The following is a 16440-nucleotide window of genomic DNA, read 5'->3' on the forward strand; positions in this document are numbered from 1 at the left end:
GCATCAGCTTACTGATCTTAAACACTGCCTCTGCCAAGAAACAACCAACACGTATACATTTTCCTGCCTGAGCAGTGAGCTAATTCAACTGACTGTATATCTGTATGGATGATACTGCTGATGTAAAGGATACATGAACTAGAAGGAACATGAACTGAAGAGCATGGTCAGACCAGAGCTTTCAATAGCAGAGCAATTTTAGAGCATCTTAAATGAGTGACAAAACTGTAACTTGACAGAAGTGAAAACAAAACCTATTACATTAATTCAAATTCACTTAATACAAAGTTTTACATGCTAAAACAGAAGGCTTAGCAGCAACACCACTTTCCCAGATTATGCTGTTTAAAAACAGACTGGCAAAGGCAAGACAAAAGGGAGAACATGGAAGGTAAAAAAAAAAGCAGAAAGAACTGAAGACATGCAAGCACACTTGCAAGCTATCAGGGTTAGTAAGAACTAATATCTGATACAAATTTCAGGATAACGAAAATAAACTTTTCTTTAAGGCCATGCTTGGAGAGATGCAGTGATTCTTGATAACAACGAGAACTAACTCCACACAAACACAACTGACAGAAAAGACTGTGGTAACAGGCAGACAAAAAAGCATTTGGGCTAATGGTGCAAAAAGCTTGTGACAACATGGAATGTGCAACTGAAGATCAGTTAGTTGTTTCATACATGAGAATAAAAACAACTGCTCACAGAAAGAAGGGTTCTGAAGTTTAGAAAGTAACAACAAAGCTGAATAGAAAAATAAAACAGTGGTGGCAGTTTGCTTTTGTTAGAACACTGTAAGACAGAGGGAGAGGGAACATACTAATATTCAGTTAATTCAAAGTCTGAGATTCGGAGAATAAAGCATTTTTGTGTCCTAGAAAGCCTACTTGCAAGACTCTTCTTTGCCCTTTCACGGTCAGGAATGTTTCTAAGTTCAAAAGCTTAGAAGCTTTTGGCCCACAAGCCCTGACCATATAGTCAGGTGGATGAAATTAAAAAAAATAGGTTGAAAATGTTTTTCCACACCTCTTTCTGAAGCATGTATCTAGCTTACAACACACATCCCTCTGATGTCCTGAATCTTAACACTAGCTCCACCGCACACCTACCCTCTCACTGGGCAAACCACATCCTTCAGACAAGTCCTAATTTCTATGACACTTTGAATGGGATGTAGAAACAAACTCCACCCATGTTGAGTACATAAAGGAAGACGACACCAAATGTACTCTTTGAATAACCTTCAAAGACTAGTATAAGTCCTCTCTTTTAAATTAACGTTTCATATGCAACTGGTGTTCTCCCAAATCTGTACACACTTTCTATCCGATCAGCTAAAGTAACAAAAGGTGCTCAGATTCAAAGCTGCTATGGAGATCTCTGGACAGTAAAACTGATTAGAGTCCCATAGCTCATTTACTGTGGCAAAAGAAAAAGCCGAGAAACAACTGATGAAGCGAATTTACACCCCCGTTTGCGACAAGTGGTCTTGTCTGGTGTCTACCTTCACAATTCAGCTTTCAACGTGAAAAGCACTGTTCTTCTCTTTGACACGCTTTTCACATACTAAGCAAGGCAAAATAGGAGAAGAGATTTTATTACGCAATTACTTTGAATGTGTTAAAATCTCCTTTAAAAAGTTACCCTCGTTCAATGACACATGGTTGCACATACTCACATTATCAAACAGAAGACAGCCTTGTATACAAAACTTTGGGGGGAAAATGAAACAACAATGTCAATCAGGGGCAGTCAATAAGTGGTTTACATCTGCCTGGAAACACTGGGTTCCTTCTTAACCCCAAACTACCTACAGCTACAAACCTCCAGTTTCAAATAAGATAATTATACATGTATGTCAGAAGCAATGCCAATTGAATACAGTAAAACATATGATACTCTACAAGTATTAAAACTTTCATTACTTATTTAGATATATAAATAATTGGTTAATTCTACTTTTAACACAGCTCAAGTACCTTTCAAAATGAATGCAGACATCAGTTTTGGGGGGTGGGTAAATTTTTTTCTTTTTTAAAATCCACATGTGACTTCCAGTTCCCAGTTGCCCAGTTCCACTGTGGCAAATTCATATAACTTCCTCACTTTTTAATTAGACAAAACAGCACTCTTTCGGCACCTGCCTCTCATTGTAGGTGGTGCCAATGTAAGTAATACTGAACAGCAGCTCATTCAGTCTTCTCTTTGTGGTAGTCAGCAGCTTATTATATTTTGCATTCTGCATAATACTGCCATTCTTTCAGAAGAGGCGAGTACCACATTACTGCTGCCCATTTGAGTTCTACCTTTAAACTTCAAAACTGTTCTTTTGTCCCGTTGTGAGATTCTTCAGCAAGATGTTGAAAGTGGTTCTCCTCCTAGTAAGTACAATGCTATAATAACAATAGTTATATTTAAATTTCAAAGCTTGTGGCCACTTGGCTATTATTAATCAGATTCAAACAAAAAGAGATATGGTAGTATTTTCACATGACATTCACTGTGGAAGAAAAAAGGTGGCAATACTTAAAATATTTATAGGGCACAGAAACTTCTGAGACTCTTAACGTTAGCACACAAGACAAAAGAAATCATATGATTGCATTTTGGGTAACTGAAGCAGTTTTCTCAAATCTATTTTTATCACTATTAATACTGCCAGACAACAGCTATATTTTATCTAGATGGTAAAAAACAATTTGTCTGGGAGGAGGAAAGTTTTATATTCACAAAATTAACAAGTACTTCTTTACTTAATTGCAAATATCTTTTCTGATTTCTCTCTGTAAACAGAAAACCTGTGGAGCATGGCTACATGTATCTGTAAGAACAACTAATACAAACAGAAATCATGTTTTCATCCCTACTTGCCGAGATCTTTGTTCTCACTGCAAATCCGATTTCATCCTCTACTTCTTTCCCAGTGCTCCGTTCTGTTGGAATAACACTGATTTATTGTATATCCAGCATCCCTTTTCTCCTGTACCACTTTTAGGGTGACTGTTACAAGTACTCATCAACTCATGCTGCATGTGTTAACAAAAGCAGTCTGACACTGCAGGTATTTACCAGAGATAGAGCTGCAGCATGCTTTGACAATGAGCAGTCAAACAATACCAGTATTATTTCCACCCTACATACACAGAAACGTACTACAAACAGACCACTGCTCTAAAAAGTTTCCACAGACCAAATTCTGTCTTTTAAGATTCTCTAGTAACAGACAGCAAGCACTACATACTTCTTTTTTAAAAGAACTGCTTCTGATGTGTTAAGATATGCCAAAAAAAAAAAAAAAAAAAAATCAAAAAATGTTATTTCTGAGACCCCCTGTATTCCAGTTGCACTGCAAGACAAATCACAAACCATCAAACACAACGTGGCTATTTTGCATTTTATCATAGTTTTATCATCTAGCTGCAAAATTCATTGAGGACTGTCTTACTGCAAAAAGCAATCTTGCATTTGCAATTAGGTCTCAAAAATTATTTCACGGACAACTAAGAGGTTAGTCATGTAACTACAGAAAACAATTACAGTCAGCTAGTTTCATTTAAAGCAATCCATTGGATACTTGGCAAATTTGAGGTGGTGATTAACCTGCAGTGACATCTGTGCACTATGAGTCAGTTTTGGCCCTCGCTGGCTTGTATAGTGAGCATTTGTAACCAAACTGAAGTTGGTAACACTGACCCTCAGTTTAAGTGAATTTGGAATAGTCCAATTTTTAACAGGCAATTTGAATCAGTAAACATTACAAGAAGCATGTAGGTCTGAAATCAGTCTAGGAAAAAAATAGCTTCTATATATCACAATTCATTCTGGATAGAATACACAATCTATTTACAGTTGACTTCTATGGAAAGAAGAGTCACCGATTCGCTGCCCTTCAGGAGGACAGTATTTCCTGAAGTACCATTGAGAATAAGAGATACCTAATCCAACAGAAAAGGCCAAGTACTGTATCTTCCTCCCATGGCCAGGAAAAGTCATGTCCACAGCCCTTCTCCTCTCACAATCTCATTGCCTCTGTGCATAATGCACAACTACCCTGTACGTGTGCTGCTGGGCTGACACGTCCCAGAAGCACAAGTCTAACACCCATGTTGTATGAGCAGCAGTTCTCTGCCCACCTTGTCGCAAGATCACCCCAGGAAATCCATCACAAGCAGGCTGTGCAATGGGAATTCTTGTCACCTTCCCATGACATCCTCTTTCCCAAAGGCTACTTAGATCTGAGGAGGGAGCAAGCTATAATCCAGAGGAATCGTTCTGAAGATTCAGCCTATTCTGGTCGCTATCCTTCCCAGAGTCCCGTGTCCACGGGTCTACCCAGCACTGGCTGTACATGTCAGTGTGAGATGGGGTTTGCTGCAAGACCTTAGCAAGAGATGACACCTGGGGAAGAGGCTGTTGCTGTCAGATGCAGTCAACCAGTCTGAAACTTGCCTCTGCTAGGCTGTGGAGCCCTGGGGAAACAGCCCTGCTCCCTCTCAACTGCCACCTGAATTCATTGTTCTAGCAAGCTGAACAAGGTCTATGGGCACAGGTTAAACACCTCTGATGTAGTAAGTGTGTCAACACTGCAGGATGGTACATTACCTAGGGTCGTCTACTGGAACAAAATGTTATTTACAGGATTTCTAATAACCTCAGAAGATTTCTAAGAGTTAAGAAAGCCACTAGCACCTTGTTTTGTATAACAAATTTCAATGTGTCACATGCAAAAACTACATTAACTGAAAAATCATTCAGCTTTTAGAAGAAAGCTATAGCACTTTAAAGAACAAGCAGAATGCAAAACAGTATTTTCACAGGGAAAAAAAAAAGAGTAACTCATCAATCCTGCTACTGCTAAATCAACAAGATTACATTTTATTTTTAGAATAGAGATGCTAACAACTAACATACCAATATCTCTGGAATATTCTACCACAGCATCATTTTTTTGTTTCCACACAGGAACAATAAAACTCCTAAATTATGACACTGTGATCATTCTACTTTCATGTATTTAAGAAAAACAGATTTTACATTACAAAGCCAGCTTAGAACACATAAAACCCCCTCCTATGATTAGTATCAGAACCCTATGTGAACCCTGAAAAAAAAAATTACCCACCTATAGTTCATGACAAGTTTTCAAAAGAGCATTAGATTACCATTATAATGTTAAATCTCAGTGATTAGAAAGCAAAACTAACCCATTGTGCAATTAAATAACAACAGTAAAGCCCTTACTGCCCATGTTCTTCACTGAAAACTGAGTATTTCGAGGAAGGTAGTCCTACTCCCACCACCCTCTTACATAAACATAAACCTGAAACACAAATTCAGATTTGCCTATTAACTCATCACAGTCTAAAGCAGAACTCCTGAATTTCCATCTAACAGCTGAAAGTGCAAGTTTCCTTTATTCTTTCTAACACATTAATACATGGCCCTCTCAACAGACAGCAAATGATAGTATTTAAGCATGAGATTCCAACACCCATTAGAACATATAACAAACAAGCTACATTTTTAATGCTACTTCTTCAGAAACAGAAGTGTTACGTAGTATTTCCCATTTATCATTTTAGACTTTAATAGCTACCTATTCCTGCTATATTATTCTTTGTGTACAGACTATCAGCAGCTTCATGTTACTTCAGAGCACATAAAAAGAAACACCGTAGGAATCCAGTCTCATAGTAACAAAACAAAGCCAGAAAATTAACAAGATCTTTTGCTGGGCTTTTCCCTACATCTGGGTAGATTTAATCCATCGACCTTGTGTGGTGAAAGTGTTTGTAGCAGCACACTTGGTCCATCAGCTGGCCAAATGACAAGCAATGGCTGAGAATTCTGATTCATAACATGAATATATAAACAGATCTCTATTATTTCCCCTATCAGCCATCCAACTTTCACTAAAACACATGTATAGGGAATTTCCTTTTCCTCCTATATAATTGGATTAGCTTGCTCAAGGTTAAATGGTCTTAGCAGAAGTGCAAACCTTATTTTTCAATTTAGATCAACCGCAAATAAAATACCCATGCCATACGAAATTCACATTTGAGACTGGAGCAAAGACCTTCAGTTTAAATAGCTTAACTTGAAAGGTGCTTTATTTTCAAGTGAGACCCAAATGAAAATGGATCTTGATCACAGGAGAGACTGCACATTTGATGGCTCTGAGAACATACAACTAGAAGCTGCTATTATCTGCATAATTTTAAAACAGATTTGAGTGTCAGATAAATATTTACCATTATTTATTTAAAAATAATTTTTTCTCAAATTGTGTACCTCAGCACAATTCTTGTTTGTATAAGGGGAAAAAAACAACAAACCATCAAACGCTTTCCTCAATTAAGCCATTTAAAAAAAAAAAGTACTTTTCAATCTTCTAGGACAGGTGTCACTTTGCCAAGACAAAGTGCTTTGCGATTCGGCTTGATTTCTGATACGAAGTCTTTCATTTCATTACCATCACAATCACATGCCGTTAAATGAAGAGCAGCTACATTCTTACTTCTACAGTCAGCATTCATTACTACTTCTTTGTCTTAAGTTTTGACAGTGTTAATTTTATTTTTGTATGGCTTGATTTGTTATTTGGCTTGTGAACTGGAAAAAAGCTGTAACGCTCAAAATATAAATATTACCTGAAATGTTTACATCAAATAATATTTTACTTATTACTTTAATTCTTGAGAAAAGTTCTATTAATCTTTAATTTCAAAAGCTCCAGCTTGGCATTGTAAAAATATTTGGGCTGCAACAGACATATTTAACCTCTCTTCTTACGTTACAAAAGAGGAGAATCAAGTATAGCTGTATTTTCCCTGGAAGACATACTGAGGATGCAATAATTAATGTTTGTGCAGCATGCTATCTTTGCTGTTGTAGTATACAAAAGGGAAACGTTATGCCACAACAAAATTGCAATTCCAGTCACCTCACTGAGGAAATTACGGTTACAAGAAGAATTCTGACACAAGACATAGCATCTAAGACATAGCACTGTATTATTATGATTTGAATTCAATATTTATCTCAGAGTGAAAGCGTATATTATTTGCACGCAGCAAATTTCAACACCAAAATAAAACAGGTTGCCATTCACCATTAACGCCAGTTACCTCGCATTCACCGAAACCGAACTACCTACGCAACAGGATTGTATTCGTTGGGTTTCTGGATTCTTCGAGCTAGCACTAACAGTTAGAAATGCCTCTCCACAAATGCTGCTAAAGACGCCAGCACTATTACAGATGCTCAGGTACAGCGTTTGCCAGCCAAGCAGACACCTTCAACGCTTGCAAACCACATTAAAGTCACGCTGCCCCACAAGATGGTGCTAGCACATTTTTAAAGACGCTGCTTCCATTGCCAACAAATGCTTTTAGAAGCCTCGAGGCTGTGAAGGGATTCTCCCAAAGGTATTGCATGTTAGGTGTCCTTTGAAGCACTTTAAACACTGTGAAGAACTGCACTGGGGTTTTTGGTGTCATTGCAATGGTCCTCCATGCCGAACACATCGAGTGACCAAGCACTGCACTGGTCCCAACCAACAGCGGGCAGGGGGGTCACAAAGGGGAAGCATTTGCCACTGGACAAAGGAGACCAGTTAAACAACTAGCCGGCCTCTCACTGGCTCTGTGTTACTAACTGAAGGTAAAAATATATTTATCAGTCCGTTTCTCAAAAGGACACACATCATTCAGCCTATTTATTGACAGCAGAACGCAGGAGACCCTGATAGCACAACTGCTACTGAATATCCAATCACCAACTTCTGCGTTTACTATTTATGGATTTTTACCTTCTACCCATTTACTACATGGAGTAAACGTAAAAGTAAGAATTAGAAGTGATTAAATATGGTGGCTTTTGAAACCACTCTAAAATTTCCAGTGACAAATATATAAAATAAATTTTGGGGAAAATAAACAAACAAATCCTTTCCACCATTTGCTTTTCTTCTAGTTACAAATTAACTTGCAATGCTATAGGTGGAACATTGCCAGATAATCTGGAATCTTTCAATCTGGAATTGAAAGATCTTTTACAATTCTGCAAAGACAGTAAACATGTATGCATGCATGCACTACATATTCAACCTATGTCTGATATTCTACAGAGACTTTCAAACATTGCTGAGACTTTAAGTTTTGATTATTTTTCTGTGTTCTGACCTACAAGTTCCCTAATCTTTAAAATTACACAATTGCATACAACTGCCAATAAAAATTATTTCTCAGTTTCTATAAAAAAAACAATAGCTAGCTTTTCTACCAAACCATCATTATACAAGAACCAATTATAAAATGGGTACTTTGATGAAAATGGATCCTCCAATTCCTTTATCAATGCTTCCCACAAAATAGTGCACTACACCAAAGAAAGCACTCTTCAAGTTTATGGAATAGAAACCAGTACTTTGAAGTTAACAAAAAACCCAAACAAAAACAACAACAAAAAAACCAAATAAACAAAACCCACCAGTGCCTTAAATGGAAATGCTCTGGCAACTACAACTACTCAGCATATTACACGGGAGCAAAGAAAGCCTCAGGCACTGATAACAAAACAAAAACACTTATTTACAGATGTTGTGTATGTCTGTTAATTCTTTCCAGCTATTAATGTATAGAAGAGGTGCTGCCAGGCTAAAAATTGAAACAATTACTTCAATGAATATTTAATTAGTAAATGTGTGCTACCTTCTTTTTTGCTTTTAAATACCTCAGTCTTTAAATTATCACCCTGAAAGTGAAGTGACAGAATTCTACCTACCATGTCTGCCACTACCAATTATTTGGAATATTCATCTTTCCCATTTTCCTAATAGACAAGCTGGCTGAACAGAACTATGGTCCAAACTACAAGCACTATAAATATGCCATAGTTCTGGAATAATATTTGTGTTGCAGTTTTGCCCTGAAGTTTCATCTGAGATGTTCACTGCTACATAAGCATACAAAAGACAAATCTCTTTCCCAAGAAGTTTATCATCTAAATACACAAGACTTCAGTAGCAGCAATAAACAATCCCTATCTTCATTTAACAAACAGGGACCCGAAGAAGATAGATTAAACTGCTTCTCCATAATCACACTGGTCATGTAGGATACCTGTAACAGATGCACAAACCCAAACGACTGTTGAAGTACAGCATCTTAACCATAGGACCACCCATATTCTAGACTGCTTCAGTTTTATTAATGCAGAGTCAAGCAGTATACTGCACAATGGGTTTGCTGTCAGACTAGAAAAAGAAAAGGTAACCGCAAGTTACCTTATAGGGACAACCTGACAATTATGCATGACCTGAAAAAGAGTGTGTAGAGGAGAAAGGAATGCATAATTTTGCCTAAGTATCTCTAAAGGTCTTGAAAAGTATGAATAGAATGCTGCCTCTTTCCAATAAACTCTCCCCATTTGACAGCTGAAGTCTTCCCATAAGAAGTTTATCAGGAAAAAACACACACTCCCCCAAAACCCAACAGAAAATCAAGTCCTCAAATATCAACAGAAACAACTACATTTCTCACTGTTTCTCTATCCCTCTATCATTGAGCCATCCCAATTTTTTTCTACAGCAAATAAGGAAAGCCTTGTGGAAATATGGTAGTTATTCTAACATGGAAGAGTAAAAAAAAAAAAAAAAAAAGCCACGTAGAGTAGTAACTTAGTAGAATACATAGATGAAATCTAGACATGATTTTAGGTAAAAAGTTTGCTCTTCCAGAACATGGACAGTCTGCAACCAATGCAGATGGAATCTCTGGAGCAGAAACACAGGTGAATGAAAGCAATGTGTGAATCCTCCCTATCATTTGCATGCTTGTGAAGTAAGAGTCAAACTCCTGTGTTTGAAGAAAAAATAAAAAAATAAAAAAATTGTAAACATATTTCAGATATTTACCTTCTCTCAGTTCCACATAAATGAGGCAGGAAAGCCCTGTTTACCAAACAGAATTAAAAAGTTATTTCTTAAATGAGAAGAACTAAATGGTGCTTTTTATTGGTCTTGATTTTAACCAAATTTAATTCTTGCATTTCTCCAGTTAATAATGGACAGTTCTTTTTCAGCAGTAGTCTGAACAGGTGGCATTTAACTTGTAACATTATGCAACAATACAGCGTGCAATAGATTTATTTGAATTATTGTCGCAAATCATGCACTATGCTTATTTTTGAGACCAGGAATATTTGCACAGGACTAGGCATGTATGCATTTTAAAGAGAACGTGGACCAAAGGAAGATTCTTTTCTAAAAGGCCAGACAAGCCAAATTGTTAATCCTGAGTTTAAAACAGTAATCACTCCAACTGGATAAGCAAGCTGTAGTAAAAGCTATAATACTTATCCTATCGCAATCCCACAGTCTAGGCCAATATTCCTAGTAAGACAAAAAAGAGTATTTGCTATCCATTAATTTATAAGCATAAACTCCAAAGGTGACTTCAGAACATACACGAAGCAATGCCAATGTCCCATGGAGTTTACAGTCTATATATACACTATGCAATTTTAGATTAAGAAAAACTGTAGCACAGGTCTATTTACCTTTCCCAGGAAAAGATATTTGCTCTTTTACAATTTGACTAGGTCACTGCAAATTTAATAAGATCGTAAATAATAACGTTAGAGAAAGAATGAGGGCTATCTGTTGAGTTCTGCAAGAGTAAAACAATTAATCAGGCCTATCCGGAGTAGGCATGCCACAGTTTTATCAGGCTATGTGCTCACATGATGAAAACTCCCTCACTAAACATAAACCTGTTAGAATACAGGTTTCTGAAAACAACTGGTTTATTAATGTTAACTTAAACCCAGTTCTGAATCTTTTAAATGAATAAAACATACAACTTTGTCAGACAACAGGGAGACCCATTCCATATCAGAATTTATTTGGTGAACCTTGTCCTGTCCCCATCCCCCACCAAGTTTAGGCAGTCCTAGTTTACTTTCACTTCTTGTCACTATCTTGTCATACCTGCCAGTGTGACAAGAGATATCTCTTAAGGTCATAAAAATGTGAAGATCTCCTGACTTCCTAAGAGTTGCACCAGAATATTGTTTTGAACTTAGCACTCTGTCCACCTTATTTAATAGTTCTGAAATCGCTTCTGGCATCAAGTGTGCACCAAGTGCTTTCCACAGAATGCTAATGATTTCATTTTTATTTATTTTTTTTTTACACAGCTGGTACCTTTTGTGGACAGATCACTTAGAGTTGCAATTTGAAATCATTCTCTTCAAGTAAAGTTCATTTAACAATTACCTCGTCATTGTATTTTAAAGCAATATGCTACGTGTATCTTAAAGATTCCATGTATTTCAACAACAAAATGGGAAAAATTATTAATGCTTAAGCATATTACCAAAAAAAGGAAGACACGCTGACAGCAGGGGAAAGCCAATCAGCTTTCACAGTGTAATCATAAATCAGTCTGGAAGTTGGAGACTGATTAGGCACAGTAAATAAGAAAAAAGCAAGGTACCAGAAACTAATATTCTATCAGTTATATTCAGGGTTTCAGCATATTTCAGATGGCCCTAGTAGAAGTCTCTTTAAAAGTTCGCTGGCAAAAGTCCCTTTAAGGTCTAATTGAAGAAGAACGCAAGAAGAAAGCAGGATGAAAGTCAAAACCAAAGAATGTAAACAACAGAAAGAAGTAGATGTTTGCAAGAAAGTCACCGTACTAAAAATAAGTGCTGCAGAAGAAATACCTTCTTAAATGCAGAAGTGATGTATATTACTGGCACAGAATTCTTAATTCAACATAACTCTTAACTCTTCAGCTAAGTAACTGAAAAAAGCAACTGCCCATTCGACAAAGTTCTCAAATAAAAACTATATGCTAATGGGAAATTCACCATCTTTAACTCTTCAGGGAAAAAGATGCAAAGACCTAATAGTTATATGGCAACATACAGTTTATGTGAGTTCAAAGCAAGTTTGCTGCCAAAACCAACTATTTCTTGCCTCCCAACAATATTTGCCTGCACAGTATAGGAAAAAAACAAACAAACCCTTCATTCATTTTTTTTTTGGTTATTGTTAGGTACTACAACTTAGGACAGAAAAGTAAGTTATTTTTCTCTTCAAAAACCTACCCTATTAAAGAAACTCTATTACAGAGCCTGATATTGTTATTATGCAAAAGAAACCGTGCTGAAAAGTTGCTTAGTCTACAGAATTAACTGAAATTGCAGAGATTTCTCTATGCGGTAGAGGAGCACATTTTCAAATTCAGGGGGTTTTTATCCTTACAATTAACGTGAGATTAAAGCTCCAGATAAAGCCCACAACGATTTCTAGCCCAAGGCCAACTCTTGTTCTGAACTGTAGGAGTGAATTTAAATGACTATCTTACCTGCTTAGTTTTCTTTCGACTTCTTTGGTAGCTTTAGCTTCCAATTCTCTGGAACAGAAAGCGGTGTTGGTTTCCATGTCAACAGAATGCAGCACAAAGCAAAAAATAAAACTGAAGCGGGGTTAAGATACACACTGAGCTCCATATGCTGGTTTGTCAGGAGGAAGCGGGGAGACCACCGACTGCCAAGTAATCAAATGATATGTTTACCCAGGGACAGCGAGGCAAGCGGAGCATAGCCAACACCAGCGGCTACCCTTCCCTACTACACAACCTCTACTTAATCGTTTCAAGTACTCCGCGGAAAGCGATCCTGCCGCATCACTTTAGCCCGAGAATCTGTTTAAAACACAGCAGTAAGATAAGCCCTCCTTGCCCTGTCAGCCTCCAAAGACCGGCGGCTACAAAGGGCTGCCGGCCCCGCAGGACCGAACAATAACGAGCACAGCAGGTCAAAGCTCAGCTCCGCAGGGAGAAACGTCGCTCCGGGGCAAACGCCGCGGCCCCTCCGGGGCCGAGCCCCTCCCGCCGCCTAGCCGGCTCCCGCCCGAGCGGGCACCGCTCCCGCGGGAGCCCGCCCGCGACCCCGTCCCCCTCCGCTGGCCCGGGCCGCGGAAGGGCTTCCCCCCCTCCCGCCCCCGCCGCGGACCGGACCGGACCGGGCCGCCCCGGGGAGCGGAGGGGCTCCCCCCACCCCCTCCCCCGCCCGCGGCGGCCGGGCCCCCGCTGGCGCCTCAGCTCGGCTCGTCGGCGCCCGCCCTTCCCACCGCCCGGCCCCGCCCGCTACCTCATGTATGTAAAGTGCTCGGAGTCCGGCCCGGCGTGGCTGCGGCCCGGGCCCGGCGCTGGCGCGGCGGCTCTAGGCGGCCTGGGCCCGGCACTGCGGAGCGGGAGGGCCCGGCAGCTGCTGCTGCAGCACCGCCGCCATTTCCTGCCTCCTAACCCGGCCGGGTCCGGCCCCGCCGCACAGGAAGGGAAACCCCGCCCCCGGGGCAGCACGTCCGGGTCGCCGCGCTCCCCCAACATGGCGCCGCAGCAACCGCCCTAGCAACGGGGTGGCGAAGCACCGTGGCCCTGACATTGAGGCCGAGGCCGAGCCCGAGCCCGCTCTGAGGCCGGCGGCCGCCCCGCCGGGGAGCCCCTTTCCCGAGGGCTGCTTTGCGAAAGCCCGCCTGGAGGCCCGCCACGGCAGCGCGTGGGGACAGGGCGACCTTTTGTAGGGCGCCGCCGTTCCCCTCGGCTGGGTGATCCCTTTTGGATGGAGCGTACCGCTGGAGTTCTTAGTTATCCTGAAAACACACGCGGAATTCCAAGCGCTGTCTCGTCAAACATCCTACGGAAAAGGGATGGTGGTTTCCCTGAGCAATGCAGGACGAGGCACAGCCGGGAAGATGGCGTACGTTAGGTTTCCCTGTGTGGGACAGCTCTTTTGGGGCCTTGGTGCTGCTGGCGTGCCCAGCTCTGTCCTGAACTTTGGGGTGTCAATAACTGCCGAGGCTGACGGAAAAGAAGCGTTAATTTGTAAATAACCACCACAGAGTACGGCAGACCTTCCTCTTATCCTTCCACTGACTTTATTAGGTTGAGGGAGGGAACGGAGAAGTATCTAGCACTTGCAAGCCTAGCTAGAAATTGATTTATGTGAACATATAGCTTAATCCAAAAAGTACACAGAGATACTCTTTAACACATAAAATGAAGAGGGAAGAACGTATGAGCCCCGCTCTGCGTTAACTGTACAGTAGAAACATCCCAGAAATTAGAAAAATCAAAGCAGTCAAAGGACTGACAGGGAATAACGGAGGAGAAGAACAGTAATGTCAAGACAGAGGGAAGCTGAGAGCAGACAAGAATTCACAGTCAACAGATCTGCATTCCTCCAGGCACTTCCCTGTGGAGAAGGTGGAGCTAGCATTGCGATGAGGTCTTCGTAGCCCAAACACTGCTGTCGAGGTTTAAGCCACACAAACCCAAAACAACTGCGAAAGTGAGAATTGGAAAATTCCTCAAAATGAAAGGGAAACGATTTCATTGTCCAAGTCCACAGAATAAATAATGGCAAGAAAGTATTTTTTAATATTTTGTGCATCTGAAAGTGTTATCACTAGCATCAATAAGAAGCATAGAATAAGGAGTTTGCTTACAATACTACTTTTAAACTCTTGAGTCTGTTTAACATACCTGCATATGAAAACATTATGGCTAATTTCTAATTCCAATTTCCAATGCCTACAGGATAAAATTAGAAAGATACAGGTGCACCCCTCTTAGCAAACTAATAATAGAAGAGTGAATACAGATAATAGGTTTCCGTTTAGAAATTTAACTGAGAAGGAATTAGTGCCACACCAGGTATCCCGGTAGTGAGGATGTATCATAGTTGTAGCTACATCTCTGCAGAACAAACTTAAAAAAAATATATTGAGCTATATTAGCTTTCGATACATGCTGTCTGGTCATAAGGCTCAGTTACTTTGGTGCACGGCAAAACTGACACTGAGATGGCTGCTTACTGGCATTCCTGCAATGAGTTCCAAAGCACTGGTTGAAAATACCCCAGCAGTCTGCAGAGCTACTGTTCAAGGGAATAATTGTTATTGTATGTGCCTACAGTACTGTTCAGGAGTTTAATTTTCCTCTCAACTCCCTTCCACTGTTCACATGGAAATAAGCATCATCCTGTCTGCCCTGTAACAAGAGCTACTGAGAAAAGTGGTTTTGTTGGCATAGGGAAGTTCTTGCTCTCTTATTGCATCCAGCTTGCACTTTATCACAAGCATTTACCAGCCCAGTTTCAGTTGGCCTTTATCATTCTTATTAATGCTAGTGAAAAAATGAATGCTATTTTATTGACCTGTAGAATAAATGGATGGCCTGGACAAATGAGCAATTGTCTCTGGAAATCTGCTGCAATATCCACTGTCTTTCTGCCAGCATGAATGGAGTATTTTTCAGCTGGAGAAGATCCTACATTATTGAGGAGGAGCATTTATGACAATGCAGTGTAGCCAGTAAGGGTATTTTTGTCCTCTTGTTAGAGGCTTAATAATATGGTGTGCATTGCTGTGAGCCAAACATGCACATGCATAAAGTGTTTGTATTATCTTTGATGTATTTAAAAGGGCACTGACAATTTGAAATCGGTTTCTCAGCTTCTATTAATAAGTTGTAAGTTAATTTGGTCTTGTTTATTATTCTTCATATGAAAAAGTTTGGATTGTCATGTAATAGTGTGTAACTGAAAGCCATTATTTCCTGGCATCTGATTCAGCTTCCTGTTACTGTTTCATTCACAGCAGTCCTGTTTTATCTGTCTTTAAAGGCACTACACTTGATGTAGGAGGACTGCTGTTAAGTCTGTCCTCAGTTAGGAAGGCTAATAAATGCATTATGTACTCCTGCTATGTCATTTTGTTAACTGTATTATGCCACTGTCAATAAAATTCATAGTCAAGGTCTGTAGCGTTCTTTATTATTTTAGATTGTTCTCTAATTTTATTTATGCACATGCTCCTAGCGACTAGACTGCTGCAGCGACTGCTTCCATTCTGCCTTGTAAATACTGCAGCTGGTTATACATTGTCAGCAAATCTGCTGCATTAACTAACCCTCTATTACTTATCCCATCATCTCCTGCTTGCATCAACATCATGATCTTACCTCTTTCACCCTCACAGGTAATGCTTTCTTTCAGCTAAGTTCTTACACATATGAAACTGGCTGGTCAACTCCTGGATACAGTAGAGAAATTCAGGCACTCTCAAATAGGAAGAACATTTTCTTCAAGAAGGAACAGAAGGTTGAACTTCACCCATGCAAAACACTGTTAGTCAAAGCAGTGGTGCTTAATAGGTCACGGCAGCTGTGTGGAAGCAGCACTAGATAGCCTCTCCTTGTTTTAAACCCTGCTGCAGAACTGCATATTGATAGGCCTTCTGCTCTGAATTCAGATTTCACCAGTCGACTTGTCACCTTGCAGAAGCTGTTGTGGAACATGCACGACGGTGTAGCAGGGTACACACCTGAACTGTGCTGGCTGGCCCCACTTCCTATCAGAAAC

At 40.0% G+C, this 16440-nt stretch overlaps 1 protein-coding gene across 7 annotated transcripts in view; it reads right to left on the reverse strand.

Annotated features, from left to right (window-relative positions):
• The window catches only part of TNRC6A (trinucleotide repeat containing adaptor 6A), a 53540-nt gene extending 40134 nt beyond the window's left edge, over window positions 1-13406 (reverse strand). For 3 of the 7 annotated variants that reach the window (XM_075058657.1, XM_075058656.1, XM_075058655.1), the window contains exons 1-3: window positions 13168-13406; window positions 12381-12428; window positions 9923-9958 (exon numbers count right to left, since the gene is read on the reverse strand). In XM_075058657.1, the coding sequence (XP_074914758.1) occupies window positions 9923-9958; window positions 12381-12428; window positions 13168-13406 (323 nt within the window). Of the gene's footprint in view, window positions 1-1982; window positions 2837-9922; window positions 9959-12380; window positions 12429-13167 lie in introns of those variants that run through there. The other 4 variants (XM_075058664.1, XM_075058660.1, XM_075058659.1 and 1 more) reach the window with 3 other exon arrangements.
• Window positions 13407-16440: the final 3034 nt, after the last annotated feature.

The sequence above is a fragment of the Buteo buteo genome, chromosome 27, assembly GCF_964188355.1.
Source record: "Buteo buteo chromosome 27, bButBut1.hap1.1, whole genome shotgun sequence".
NCBI lineage: Eukaryota > Metazoa > Chordata > Aves > Accipitriformes > Accipitridae > Buteo > Buteo buteo.